Here is a 15283-nt window from a genome sequence, read left to right on the forward strand (position 1 = left end):
CTTCCCATTGGGTTCAACGGATCTTCATAGGCTCCTATTGCCCGAGTGATTACTGAAACATCGCTCAAGATTTACACCTATATGCATAAGACCTACTATTTCTCATCACCTAGCCAGTCAACATGCACAGTTTGTTAGGAAACAATCTCTAGAGAGCATAATTAATTTCTTCTTAATCTGGGAATGTGGATAAGTGAGTCATCAGCTTATAACACAAGACTCAGCTTTGTGTCAGTGACAATTAGAAATTGCTCTGGCTTGTCAGGAGTTAAGAACTAACCAACTAAACGGTGGTTAGTAACCAGACTGGTGTATGATCTGTTGTTCTTTACGGGATTTTATTTGAGTATTTATGTGTGTGAGGAATTTTCCTTCTAGTTTCTCTCAGGGCATGTCTAGACTACATGGCTCCATCAACGGAGCCATGTAAACTAGTTTACCCGACATAGTCAATGAAGCGGGGATTTAAATAATCCCTGCTTTATTAAAAAAAATGGCTGCCGCGCTTTGCCGGCATGAGGCATAAGGGAGCGGTCAACAAAGGCTTCCCTTGTTGACCGATCCGCATCTAGACTGCTGCGCTGTGCCAGATCAGCTGATTGTCGGCACAGTACGGTGGCTATATTTTATTTTAATGAAGCGGGGATTATTTAAATCCCCGCTTCATTGACTATGTCGGGTAAACTAGTTTACATGGCTCCACTGATGGAGCCATGTAGTCTAGAAATACCCTCATATCCAATCCCTAATCATCTCCAGTTTGATTTTCCACTATATTTTTAATTTGGGATTCTGGACAGATTTAAGCAGTGAAGTCTCCACATATTAATCCTACCACTGAAATGCTGACAATCAGTTCTTTTTAGATAAATCCTTAGACAAACAAAAATGCTCTAGAAATTGTTTTGGGAAGCTTTGGGATTTGTATTTGTCATGGTTATGAGGGACGGCCAGCAGCCTGGGGACTAAGGGGTTAACTGTATCTAGCCAGGTAGCAGTCAGCCAATAGAAATGCAGATAGGGATTTCAAACTGAGACAAAGGAATTTTTGGGTTTTCCATCCTTTGTCTCTAGGCTGGTTTGCTCTAGATACTGAGGGAGACAGAAGACATGTCTCTCTCTAAGAAAAAGACTCTTCATAATGTGTAAGTAGGGTAAAGTTTAGATACATCCATTGGCTACATCTACATTGGCCCCCTTTCCGGAAGGGGCATGGTAATTTTTGAAATTGCAATAGGGAAATGTGCGGGGGATTTAAATATCCCCCGCGGCATTTAAATAAAAATGTCCGCCGCTTTTTTCCGGCTTTTAGAAAAGCCGGAAAAGAGCGTCTACACTGGCCCCAATCCTCCGGAAAAAAAGCCCTTTTCCGGAGGATCTTATTCCTACTTCAAAGTAGGAATAAGCGCTTTTTCCGGAGGATCGGGGCCAGTGTAGACGCTCTTTTCCGGCTTTTCTAAAAGCCGGAAAAAAGCGGCGGACATTTTTATTTAAATGCCGCGGGGGATATTTAAATCCCCTGCGCATTTCCCTATTGCGATTTCAAAAATTACCATGCCCCTTCCGGAAAGGGGGCCAATGTAGACGAGCCCATTATGTTTTATTGTTTTCTGTTGTGGGACTTTGGATCTGATATCTGTGCTGTTAGAAATGGGTTTTCCTCTTTTTTGTATCTACGTTTTGGACCAAGGGAATTACCATGAGTATATTAAGTGGAGACTTTTTCGATCTAGTCATTATGCTTGTTAACAGGAGTACTGTTTTGATAACAAAAGTTCTTTCTTTTTTTATTAACCTGTCATTGGTTCAGTTCTGTGTCCTGGAAAATCTGTGGGATCTGCATGCCTCTGACTAGGGGATAGCAGCCATAGATTGCAGTTTGTATTTTCTTTTTTCTTTTTCAAGCTCTTTGGGGAAAAGAGCTTGGGGTGCTCTGGGGTTGGTTTCAAGTGTCCACCCTTGTTTGTGAGTTCAAAAGCACTTCATGATGGCAGCAGATTTTTGTCCCCAAAATCTAGGTTTTTAGGATTTTGCGGGGAAGTTTTATACCAAAGCCTGGAGAGATAAGGTTTTGGGGGACATTTGCAGGCCCCCCACTTCTGCATTTATCATGCCAGAGTAGGGAATCAGCCCATGACAGTATTATACAAAAGGTCAGACTAGATCTCAATGGTCCCTTCTAGCTTTGGAATCTATGGGTACATCTACACAGCAATTTCAAAATAACTAGTGTTATTTTGAAATAACTTAACCCATGTCTACACAGCAGGCAGTTATTTCAAAATAATGTTGAAATACTGTTAAGCTGGAGGACTTCTTACTCCAACTCCTGTAGCCCTCACTGTACGAGGAGTAAGGGAAGTCGGAGAAAGAGTGCTCTATTTCGAAATAAGTGCTCCCAATTTCAAAATAAGTTATTTCGAAATAAGCTACATAATTGATGTAGCTCAATTTGCGTAGCTTATTTTGAGTTAAGACTTGCTGTGTAGATGCACCCTTTGAAACAAACTCTGCAACTTCCTTTCTGAAATCCTGGTTGTAGTTGTATTCTTTCAAGTTTTTCACATTCAGGAGAATTGTTCTCTGTGCTAGCAATACTCATGAGAATTGTACTAAGCTCTGCAGGGGTCATGTTTCTATCAGACTGTAAGTGGTATGAGCTTGTAAGCATTTTAAAACAGGTTATGGGATGTGGAAAGCATTATGAGATGGAGAAAGTGCTAAGGTGGGAACTTGAGCCCTAGATCCCAGAAATCCCATGGCAAAATCACTGGTATGCCACAAAGCTCTGTGAAAATGTCCTACAAGGCACTGAACTGGATAGCAGAACAGGGCACACTAGGATATCTACCCATGGTGCACTGCATTTTACATTGATGAAGCATGTGTGATGAGTACATACAGTGCAGATGCAAGCATGCATGTGCCCAAACAATATGCAAAAATTGGTGGCTGTACATCAATGTAACTTGCATCAACTGAACCTTGTCATGTAGATATGGCCTAAGGCAGAGCAAGAAAGCCAAGAAAACAGTCTGTCAGCTGGAGAAGCCCCAACTGGTGCTGGGATGGCGATGCTGGCTGGAAGAAATTTGGGATTGATCCCTTTAGTTTTGATTCCTCCTTCATTCAGAGAAGCAAGACTTTATACAGTCATTGTAAACAAGACTGCATCAAAGAAAATGTCAGATTCCATCACATTTTACTCCCAGTTGGAACATCATCGAATAGGTAGGGTTACCACATTCAAAATGCAAAAAACTATGCATTCCTTCCCTATCCCACAAGGCAAGGCTGCTGCAACCCCACCCACAGTGCAACTCTGCAACCCCCCTCTCCCAACAACCACCGCTTGTAGTAAGACATATAGATAAGACTGATAATATAGCATACCCTTCACTTTTACATGACCCAAATCCTCTCAGACATGTACAGTTTGCTTGCATGTTGGTGGGCAGACACCTACTGTATTTTCAGTGTTTTTGATCTGTTATCATTTAAGCTGCAGAAGTGGGAAACACCACAGCATTTCTAGCTGGACACAAACTTAGCACTAGCTATCCCAGGCTGTGTCTACATTGGCAAGATTTTGTGCAAATGCGGCTGCTTTTGAGCAAAATCTTGCCACCTGTCTACACTGGCCGCAAGTACTTGCGCAAGAACACTGACATTCTAATGTAGGAAATCAGTGCCTCTTGCACAAATACTCTGACATCCCCGCTCAGGGATAAGCCCTCTTGCGCAACTGTTCTTGCGCAAGAGGCCAGTGTAGACAGGCAACATTAATTTCTTGTGCTAGAAAGCCTGATGGCTAAAATGGCCATCGGAGCTTTCTTGCACAAGAGACTGTCTGCACTGGCACGGATGCTTTTGCGGAAAAGCAAATGCCAGTGTAGAAGCTCTCTTGTGCAAAATTCTTTAATGCAAAAACTCTTGCGTTAAAAGTATTTGCGCAAAATCATGCCAGTGTAGAAGTAGCCCCAGTGTATTGTGATGAAAATGCAAATAAATCCCAGCAGATGAATTATTTTTCTAGTAACCGGCAAATCCATACAAAAACCATCCAGGCAAACCAAATACCAGTCAGATGGCAATCCTACCCAAAACGCAACATTTTGAGTAACTACTTGGGTGAAGAAAGGGGGAACACTACACATGTGTATATAAGTAACATTCACAGTGTTTTGGAGAAATGTGGTTTTGCAAAAGACACTGTTGACAGGTAAGTGTGATGCTGTGTTAGACTATAAATATTCCACTGTAGGATGATGATGAGAAGTAATCCTTTGTGCACCTGTACACCAAATGCACATTATGTTAACTCCAAGCTCTTTTTGACATAGCTCTGATATGGGAGGGTATGTCTACACTAGCTCGGTAGTTTTGAACTAGGTAGGCAAATGAGGGCAACCGGAGTTGCAAATGAAGCCCGGGATTTAAATATCCTGGGCTTCATTTTTATCTTCCCGGGCGCTGCCATTTTAAAATCCCCTTTAGTCCGAATTCCATGCCCGCGGCTACACGTGGCACGGAGTAGGTAGTTCGAATTAGGATCTCTAATTTGAACTACCGGTACACCTTGTTCCACGCGGAGTAACGGTAGTTCGATTAGAGATCCTAATTCTAACTACCTACTCCGTGCCGTGTGTAGCCGCAGGCACAGGGTTCGAACTAATAGGGATTTAAAAATGGTGGCACCCGGGAAGATGCAAATGAAGCCCAGGATATTTAAATCTTGGGCTTCATTTGCAACTCCGGTTGCCCTCATTTGCCTACCTAGCTCGAACTACCGAGCTAGTGTTGGCATACCCGGAGGTATTATGGAAGTTGCCTCAAGAGAGCACACTAGCACTTGCATTTGTTGTAAAGTCAGAGCTGCACAGTGGCAAATATGATCTCTTGCTCTTTGGGGACATGATGAACGTCATACCCTCTCCCCATGGGAGCTGAAGGCAGTGTTTTGGGATAGCCCATTTCTGCAAAATAGTTTTAAAAAATGCAGGAAGCCTGATTCCATGGAGGCGGAACATCAATTCACTCATATAGCAAGTCCTTTCATTTTTATAACTGGCAAAATAAGATTGCCTCAAGCCACTACCAGTGAACATGTAGTGATATATAAGGATCTTATATTTATTGAAAAGTCAGTGGGTAGTCTGTTTCCAAGAGTATAATACATAAACCTAAGGATTTCTTCTACTACAAGACAGCTATTGTCTTCTTAGCTGCTCATTTTCAAAGTTTGCCACTAAAATAGCAACATTTTCCTTTTTACATAATCCATCATGGTTCATGATGCTCACTCACATTTTTGTGCTGACATCTCCTGTAATCTGCAAGTATGTTCCCCAGATAAGTTGCTTTTCCATGAACACAGAGCTAACTAAGCTCTATCTGCTTTGCAAAGTTATACCATTCAGACAAGACACAGGAACCCAGCTATATTTTACAATCCTGAAGAATTTATAGTCCTTTTACAAACACTGCTTCATTCAAAAAGAACATGTGACCAGATCCTAAACTAGTGAAAATTAGTACAGGTTGAACCTCTGTTAACCAGGACGCTGTTGTTTGGCAACATCTGTGATCCGGCAGAACCACGGATGTTCCAGGACCAGAAAGTCCTGGTGGAAGGCTGGCAGTTGGGCTCCCCAAGGCTGGTCTGCCTGGCTTAGCAGGGAAGGGGAGGAGGAGAACTGACAGGGTAGTAGAGCTGGCAGGGGAAGGAATGCAGTCAGGAGGCCAGTGGCTGGTCCAGGGCTGGGGGAGGGGGACGTAGCATGCGGGAGCCAGATATGACCTCTCCTGCTCTGGCAAAATCCTTCATCCAGGACCAGTCAGGGATGTCCCACCTATAGTGTAATCAACGGGGTATGACAATTTATACCAGTTGAGGATCTGGCCTCAAATGTGAAAAAGAATACTCTGTTCAATATAAGACTATTGTTGCATGTTGGGAGCTGTGTGGAGAGAGCTAATTTTGATTATGCTGTGAATAGTGAAGACAAAGCCTGCAGTGTTCAGATTAACACTAATATAAAATGGAGCTGTTTGAACTGTTTTATGGATATAAGAAATTGTCTTTTTTTGGTTAGCACACCATTTGCCAACCAGTCCTGATTTCTGCAAATATCTTTGTTCCTCACAAATCACAGCTGAATAGTTTCAACAAAAATTTGAATCCTGCTGGCAGGGGTGGATGAGAGTGCCGCGGGGCCCCAGGCAGCACAATTTCGCGGGGCCCTCCCCCCTTGACACGGCGCATGCACGGGGCTTCTGCAAGCGCAGGGCCCAGGGCAGCTGCCCCGCTCGCCCTGCCCCAAATCCGCCGCTGCCTGCTGGTTGTCTATGAATGGTTTAGTTTGAATATTAACATTGTATGGGATTGGATCAGCTCAAAATCACGGCTTAAGTTTTTAAACATGATTATTAATTTTGGCTGCTCAGTTCTTAGAGGGGCCTGATTTTCAGAGGGCAAATGTTGAGGTCTTTTAAGGAATGACCTATTGGGTATTCAAAACCTGGGTAGCAACTGACCTGAAAACATATATATAGAAATATTGCTTGTTTAAAAATTGCAACTTTTGAGACTTATCAATATTTTCATAAATGAGTAACTTACATTATTGCAACTCATGAAACAAATGCACCATTTTCCTTACAGAAGTGTATTAGAAAGGATTAAACAACTAATAACTCCATCTATCATAGTTTTTTTCTTAGCATTTTCCTTGATTTGATGGACATGGGATCAAAGAGATTGTTTTCCTAAAAACTGCTGGCATCTGACATCTCAAAGCTTGGTTCTCATGCAACTAGAGATGGGTCTGAAAATTGTGTATCTCCGGGGTGCTCATAAAGTTTGGCGCAGGCCCATCTCTACTGGGAAATTCTTCCCTCCTCCTCACTTGCTTCATCTCTATTTGGGGTTGGTGACTTTTACAGCCTTCTTCTAAACATCATGATTGTATACATCACAGTTGTGCAAAATGGTCTAAGGTTCACTGATATCAGGCCCACACATGAGTCTTCAGCCTCTCTTTTGGTCATTTTCCATCCACAATTATTGCAAGGGCCATCCTATCAATGTAACTTAGGTGTTTGCTGGATATAGCCTTCTCTATATAGCCTAGACTTCTGCAATTTATCTTCAGTTGGGACAATCCACATTAGCCCTTTCACAACCACATTTTTTAATCATGAAGTATCCAACTATTTGACCATTTCACAGGATTCTGTGTGTTACCATTTCAAATATCTGATTTGTGTCTATTAATCCTTTATCATAGAGACTGTTCAGTTTGGCCAATATACATGGAAGAGGGGCATTGCTGGCACTTGATGGCAAGACTGATGACCTGGAAGCAACCCTCAAGGGTATATTAAGAGGATATTGAAATGGTAAATAGGGCCATGCCTTCTAGATTATCAAAGCCATATTAAGTAGACTCAAATCTTTAACATGTTTGCCTGTGTTGTTAGAGAATCAAGAAGAGATGTTAATTGTATTTGTCTGTGTTTACTTACATCTTGTTAGGAGTTTAACAATGTGTTCTAGTTAGCTTGTAGATGCTAAAATCCTGACTCTGAATTTTAATCTTCATTACAGTATTCTATTGATTCACAGATGTAAGATTCTGTGGGAACTAATAGTATTTCCATTGTTTTCAGCTTCATTATCTGATGTAGTGAACTCTCTTAGGGTATGTCTACACTACAAAGTTAGTTCGAACTAACGGACGTTAGTTCGAACTAACTTTCCTAGGCGCTACACTAGCGCTCCGTTAGTTCGAACTTAATTCGAACTAACGGAGCGCTTAGTTCGAACTAGGTAAACCTCATTTTACGAGGACTAACGCCTAGTTCGAACTAGCTAGTTCGAACTAAGGGCTGTGTAGCCCTTTAGTTCGAACTAGTGGGAGGCTAAGGCTTCCCAGGTTTCCCTGGTGGCCACTCTGGCCAACACCAGGGAAACTCTATTGCCCCCCTCCCGGCCCCGGAGCCCTTAAAGGGCCACGGGCTGGCTACTCACTTTGTGCCAGTTGCAAGGCTGCAAGCACCCGTGCCTGCACAGCCTGCACCTGCCACACAATGAGCCAGCCATCCGAGGGTTCCCAGCCCTCCACTGCTCCCCACGACCAGCCTGGCGGCTCCCGGGAGCCTGCCCGGGGGCGCAAAAGGCGGGCGCCCGCCTGGTCAAGTGCGGAGATCGTGGACCTCATCGAGGTTTGGGGGGAAGCCTCCAATGTCCACGATCTCCGCACTAGCCACCGGAACGCGGCCGTCTATGGACGCATGGCTGCCAGTCTGGCCGCCAGGGGCCACCAGCGCAGCCGGGAGCAGGTGCGCTGCAAAATTAAGGACTTGCGGCAGTCCTACTCCCGGGCCTGCCTGCCAGGGGCTGACCCGGAGGCCTGCCCCCACTTCCATGCCCTGGACCGCATCCTGGGGCCTCATGCCGTCCCTGCCCCCCGGGACGTGATTGACCCCGGGGCAGAGGGACCGCTCCTGGAGACGGAGGAGGAGGAGGAGGGCTCTGAGAGCCAGGAGCCTGCCGCCAGCCTTCCCAGGACCCGGGACCCCCGAGGCACCCCACAGAGCCGCTCGCCTGCATCATCAGAGGCCGGGGAGGCGTCCACCTGTGAGTACCCTCGTGTTCCCCTTATGTGTACGGGGGGCTGAGGCGAGAGGGAGCCCCGGGACCGTGCGCCTGGGCCTTGCCCACCACGGAGCAGCAGCTGGGGATCCTGCAGGGGCCCTGGCCTTGCAGAGGGGAGCTGGGTTTCACACACCTGGGCCCCTGGGGTAATTGACCGCTGGTCTTCTTGCACCACAGCTGCAGCACCGGGGCCTGCAGGGCGCACCACACCGCCTGCAGCAGCCGCCCGCGCCCGGGCAAGCAGGACAGCCAGGAACCAGGAGGACTACCAGAGGCGGCATCTCCGGTTCCTGGACCGACAGCTCCGTCTCCAGGACCACTGGGTCCAGGAGGACCTCAGGCTGCGCCAGAGGAGTCTGGAGGCCCTGGAGGAGCAGGGCCGTGCCCTGCGAGGCCACCTCCAGAGCCTGCTGGACCGCTTTCCATTTCCTCCTCCCCCTGCTCCCCCTCTTGCTCCCCCTCTTGCTCCCCCTGCTCCCCCTCTTTCTCCCCCTCTTGCTCCCCCTGCTCCCCCTGCTCCTCCTGCTTCCGCTCCTGCTTCCTCCACACCCCCTGTCCTCTCTGCCCCCCCCTCCACAACCATTCCCCACCGACGCCCCCGGACCCGCAGTGTGGCGAGACGGGAGAGGCAGCCGGACTCCCACCCCTGAGCTTTCCTTTCCCTTCCTCCCTTCCCTCCCCTCCCCTTCCAGCTCCCTTGTCCCAGGTTTCCCCCTCCCTTCTCCCACCTTCATTCCTCCCTCCCCCACCCCAGTTCTCTGAAATAAACAGACGTTTTTGTTTGAAAACCAGGTGTCTTTATTGTACAGTAGATAGGGAGGGGAAAGGGGAAGGGGGGGGTAGGGTGGAAGAAGGCCCCGGTGGGGCATGCAGGGAGAGGTCAGTCCTCCTCCTCCTCCACCTGGAAGCTCTCCCGCAGGGCTTCCCGGATCCGGATGGCCCCCCGCTGGGCTTCCCGGACGGCGGCGGTGCGGGGCTGACCGTAGTGTCCAGCCATGCGGTCAGCCTCAGCCATCCAGGCTGGCAAGAAAGCCTCCCCCTTCCGCTCACACAAATTGTGGAGCACACAACATGCCGCCACCACGGGAGGGATGTTGTGCTCGGCCAGGTCCAGACGGGTGAGGAGGCATCGAAAGCGGGCTTTCAGTCGCCCGAAGGCCCCCTCCACCACGATGCGGGCCCTGCTCAGCCTGTTATTGAAGGCCTGGCGGGAGGGATTGAGGTGCCCCGTGTAGGGCTTCATGAGCCACGGCTGCAGTGGGTAGGCGGCATCCCCCACCAGGCAGACGGGCATGTCCACGTCCCCGACCCTGATGTGGCGGTCGGGGAAGAAGGTCCCGTCCTGCAGCCGCTGGCACACGGAGGAGTTCCGGTACACCCGTGCGTCGTGTGCTTTGCCGGACCAGCCCACATTGATGTCCGTGAACTGTCCCCGGTGGTCACACACGGCCTGCAGGATGACGGAGAAGTACCCCTTTCTGTTGACGTACCGGGACGCCTGGTGTTCCGGGGCACGGATGGGGATGTGCGTCCCGTCGATGGCCCCCCCGCAGTTGGGGAAGCCGAGGGCGCCGAATCCCCGGATGACGGCGTCCGGGTCGGCGAGGCGGACCACCCTGCGGAGCAGCACCCGGTTGATGGCCTTGACCACCTGCGGAGAGAGACACAGCAAAGCGTCAATCAGTGGGGCGCCCGGGTGGCTGGGAGCGTGCGTGCCCTGGCAGTGCCCCGCGCCCCACTCCCGGAAGCAACCCCCCTGGCGGCGTGTAGTACGGCCGGGACAGCCCGACCTCTCCGGTGCGGGGCGCCTTCGCCTCCTCCCGCCCCCCCCCTTTGTCCCTGGGGTGGCCCATCCCCTCCTCGCAGCCCCCCTCCCCCCCGGCTCGGTGGCCGACGAGCGCCGTACCTGCATGAGCACTGCTCCGACAGTGGATCTCCCCACGCCGAACTGGTTCCCGACGGATCGGTAGCTGTCCGGCGTGGAGAGCTTCCAGAGGGCGATGGCCACCCGCTTCTGGAGGGGGATGGCGGGCCTCATGCGAGTGTCCCTTCTTTGCAGGGCAGGGGCGAGCCACTCGCAGAGCTCCAGGAAGGTGTCCCTCCTCATCCTAAAGTTCTGGGTCCACTGTCGGTCGTCCCAGTGCTCCAGGACGATGCGGTCCCACCAGTCGCTGCTGGTGTCCAGACGCCAGATGCGGCGGGGCACGCCGGTGCCGGGGCGCCGCCGCGGCTCCTCCACGGCCCCCAGGACGGCCAGGTGGAGAGGCAGGGGGCTGACGTTCCCCAGGTGGTGCCAGGCAGCCTCGAGCCATTGGTGGCAGGCTTGCAGCAGCAAGTCCAGAACGTGCACCAGAAGGTGCAGGGCGAGCCGTGGCTCCATGTTGCCACCTGCGGCGGTCCCCCCCGAAGGGAAGCACCGACACAGACGGGCACAGAGACCGATGCTTTGCTGTCCCTCGGCGAGGTTGGCAAGCAAGCAGGGAAAGCTGAGAACCGGCTGTCCAGGGGGGTCCCTTTAAGCACGAGCCTCAGATAGCCTCAGACAGCAGCCACACAAAGCAACTGCTGACCTGATGCCCTGCCAGAACCGGTTTCAGCTGCCCTTAAATGCCCCCCTGCGTCCAATCAGTGTGGACGCGCTAGTTCGAACTAGCAAAACGCTAGTTCGAACTAGTTTTTAGTTCTAGATGCGCTAGTTCGAACTAGCTTAGTTCGAATTAACTAATTCGAACTAAGTTAGTTCGAACTAGCGCTGTAGTGTAGACGTACCCTTAGTCATTTGAATGGCCTTTGCTGAATGCATTGTCTCAGAAAGGACCCAGTAAATAGAGATCAAATGGTCAGCTCACTTTCATCAAAGACCATCTGGTGGGATTACCTGACAGCATTCCACTTGCTTCTTCTATAAATAAAGCTTTGGGCCTGATTCTTTTATCTCAGATCTGCTTAAACTTTGACAGGGAAGGTATACAACACAAGACCAAGATCTCCAGGTTTACTCTGGAATTTTCATGGAAGTTTTTGAACAAACTGCACCTGGACTGCCTATTGGACTATAACTTTTGAATTCCAGAAAGACCTATAAATCAGCAACCTCATCATCTCTGCCATGAAGCTAATCCCTAGGACTTTATACATATTTATGTGTATAATGATCTCTGAACCATTGTAACTCTCTTACTTTTATGGATATATTTTAAATTTAGTTAACAAGGATAAACATGTATTTGGGTGAGATCTGGAATATTCATTGACCTGGGGGGCAATGGATCAGGGTCTTTTGGGACTGGTGGAATTTTAAGCATTATGAATAAGGTTTTCAATAATCCCTCACTATATTAGTATTAGCTGTCTAGATGGGAACCAAAGGCTGTACTGTGTAAAGGAGATGGTATTTACTTCTGGTTAGCCACGGGTATTACAGAAGTTGTTGCTACTGGCTTGAGTGAATCTAATTGTGGAATAAATCCCCAATCTTTGGGGCTTGTTTGCCCTAATTCTTGCAGTTTATCCAGAGTTGGCATTCTCAGCATGGCCCGTCCAAGCAGCGCCATCATACTAGCATATATTGGAGATTCTCTTCAGTACCATCAACAGTTCACCTGAGCATATCCATGGGATAACAACTATCCAGACCTGATACATTTTGGTTTGACATGTGGGTTTTCCTCCTCTTAAAGGAACTATTGAACCCTATCTGCTCCACCAAGACTTTCTTTAAGGGGACCTTGCAGGTGTGGTATTTTATAGAGGTAGCCACCTCATCACACCACTAAGATACTACCATTTAGTCCATGACTGGTTCTTGGAAATGTGCAGCAGTCCTGAATCTGTGGATATACCGCTATCTACCATCCAGGGATGTACCTCATGAAGTTGGTTGCTCCATCACAGAAGCATAATGTTGGGAAACAAAGACTAAAACCATACTAAACCCATGAAGAAACTTGGTTAAAATGTAACTAATTCCAAGATAAGTATTCTTGGTGACTACAATTTCCTGGGTGAGACATACAAGAAATGGTTCAAACACTGAGTAAAGATTAAGGACTTTGTACATCAATTCAGTATTTCATATGTCATTTATGAGTTGCAAGAAAACTGACATTGTAAGTCCCTTGCCCTAGGAATAAGAGGGTAGCTATATTCTGCAAGTGTGGCTGCTGCTGGATCAGTTTCTAGGTTAAAGTTAGTTTAAGGTATAGGTCACTTAAAAGAATATCACCACTTTCTCTAGATAGTACAAGCACAATGCATCAGCAAAGGAATGATCAATTATAAAATTAACAGAAATTATTTGTTTTGGTACCATGTATCTAGTTCTTGCGATGTAATGGAAAAATGACTGTGTATTAAACAAAAGACCCCCTGCAATTGGAATTATGGTTTGAGTATTAGCTTTTGAAATCATTTTGTCAATTGCAGATATATAAACCAAAGATTAATGTTTTTAATAACCAGTCATTTTACTGTATTAATTTAGAGCAATGCTAGTCAATTATGGCATAATGGCAGAAATGCCTCTGTTAAGGTCTCAGCTGAGTTGCCATTATGAACTCAATTTTATTTTTGTTACCTCTAAAGTCATCCAAAGAGCCATGGAAATAGCAGATTGAATCTGGGGCATAGATACAGTTCACATTTGATAGAAAATGTCTGTAGGTGATTCCTGAAGAATGATATCATAACTTATGGAGATTTTCACTTGAGCTCAGAGAGATCATTTATTTGCAGCTTTTGCCAAAAGGCAGAGGAAGAAAAATTACATGTAATTTGCTGGCTCTGAGCTAATGTCTTGGACCCAATCCTTGCCTATGGCTCACTTAGAAAAAGCACAAGTTTGGGGCTACTGTGCAAAGTTGACAAAGTCAGTGAAACTTCTTGTGTAAGGGTTGCCAGCTGAGAGAAGATTGTAGAACTAGGTGTTAATCTACAAATGCAAGTAAGAAAACTCTCAGAATACTCTCTCTGGTAGGCCTAGGGCTTCATTTACTATTTTAACCGGGTTCTGTTACCACAAAAAACCCAACCAACCAAACTAAAACAAACCCTACACCTTGGAAAACTTATCCCACTTCCATGAATAAATTCTGATTTGCAGCTATGCCATCATTATTGATCTCTCCAACCTTCCTAAGCCATAGAAGAAATCGTGCTTGCTCCTGAGGGTGTTATCCATGTCCTCTAATAAACAGCCTACACATAATCACTCAGATGCCATTCACAATACTTTGCAGAAAAGCTAGTCTGAAAAGAATACTGTTGCTTTATAGTGGCTTTGAAGTCAATGGGAATTTTTCCATTATAAATGGTACTGAAGAGTGTGTTTGTGCCTCAAGCCTCTATGTATTAATAATGAGGTGAAGCTGATTCAGAGGATGGTATTATTAACTGCTATTATTGAAACAAGCTTATAGCACTTTGACACTTTGATTAAAGTTTTGAGGCCTATAGATAAGATACTGATCCACACTTGAACAAAACGTTAAATCAGTCACTACATTTAGTAAGTACATGTATCCACTGAAGTCAAGCACACATTTTGTGAGAAAGAGCAACCCTTTCATTGTACAGTAAAACTCCAATAGTCTGGCATCCAATAGTCCGGCATTCCTGATAGTCCGGCATCAAAATGGCAAGAGCCTAGTGAGTGACCTTCGGCAAAAAATGAATCACAAGGTAACAGTGGCAGCAGCTGAACTGAGCAAAAAGGGTAAAAAAGGGTTAAAAAAACTAAAACATTACAGTATACTGTATACAGTATATACATAACCAGTTTATAGTACCTCTTGATACTCCGGCATATCTGATAATCTGGCACCACCTAGGTCCCATAGGTTCCGGATTATCGGAAGCCTACTGTATTTAACTGTACCACCTCTATCTTGAATTCTTGGTTTTTCAGGTTAGGTGGCACGGATACATATTTGTTTAATATCCACACAGAGCTTTCCTGTATACAGGTTATTGATTCTCTGTTCAGCTCATAGGGTATGTCTAGACTATAGGGTTTTGTTGACAAAAGTGGACTTTTTTGACAAAACTATATCTGCGTCTACACTGCCGCTGAGTTCTGTCGTCAGTAAGTTGACAGAACGCGGCAGTTTTGTCGACAGCGGTAAACCTCATTCTATGAGGAATAATGCCTTTTTTCGACAGAGTTATGTCAAAAAAAGGCGCTATTGCATCCACACTGTGCTTTTTCAAAAGAGAGCATCTAGACTCTCTGTCAAAAAAGCGACTTGCTTTGTCGACAGAACTGGCTGTAGTCTAGACGCTCTTTTTTGACAGAAGCTTTGTCGATAGTATCTGTCAACAAAGAATCTGTCGACAAAAGACTGCAGTCTAGATATATCCATAGTAACACTATTAGGGTATGTCTACACTACCCTCCTAGTTCGAACTAGCGGGGTAATGTAGGCATACCGCACTTGCAAATGAAGCCCGGGATTTGAATTTCCTGGGCTTCATTTGCATAAGCGGGGAGCCGCCATTTTTAAAACCCCGCTGGTTCGAACCCCATGCAGCGCGGCTACACGGGGCTCGAACTAGGTAGTTCGGACTAGGATTCCCACGAGGTGTACCGGTAGTTCGGAATAGGAATCCTAGTCCGAACTACCTAGT

The 15283-nt window shown here is 46.9% G+C and overlaps 1 protein-coding gene across 1 annotated transcript in view; it reads left to right on the top strand.

The window, feature by feature from the left end:
• The first annotated feature begins 7780 nt into the window (after positions 1-7780).
• The window catches only part of LOC142830640 (uncharacterized), a 62861-nt gene continuing 55358 nt past the window's right edge, over positions 7781-15283 (top strand). Inside the window, exons 1-2 of the mRNA XM_075937117.1 lie at positions 7781-8641; positions 8837-9021. Coding sequence (XP_075793232.1) covers positions 8092-8641; positions 8837-9021 — 735 coding nt within the window. The 5' untranslated portion in view covers positions 7781-8091. The remainder of the gene's footprint in view (positions 8642-8836; positions 9022-15283) is intronic.

This window comes from Pelodiscus sinensis, chromosome 9, assembly GCF_049634645.1.
Source record: "Pelodiscus sinensis isolate JC-2024 chromosome 9, ASM4963464v1, whole genome shotgun sequence".
Lineage (NCBI taxonomy): Eukaryota > Metazoa > Chordata > Testudines > Trionychidae > Pelodiscus > Pelodiscus sinensis.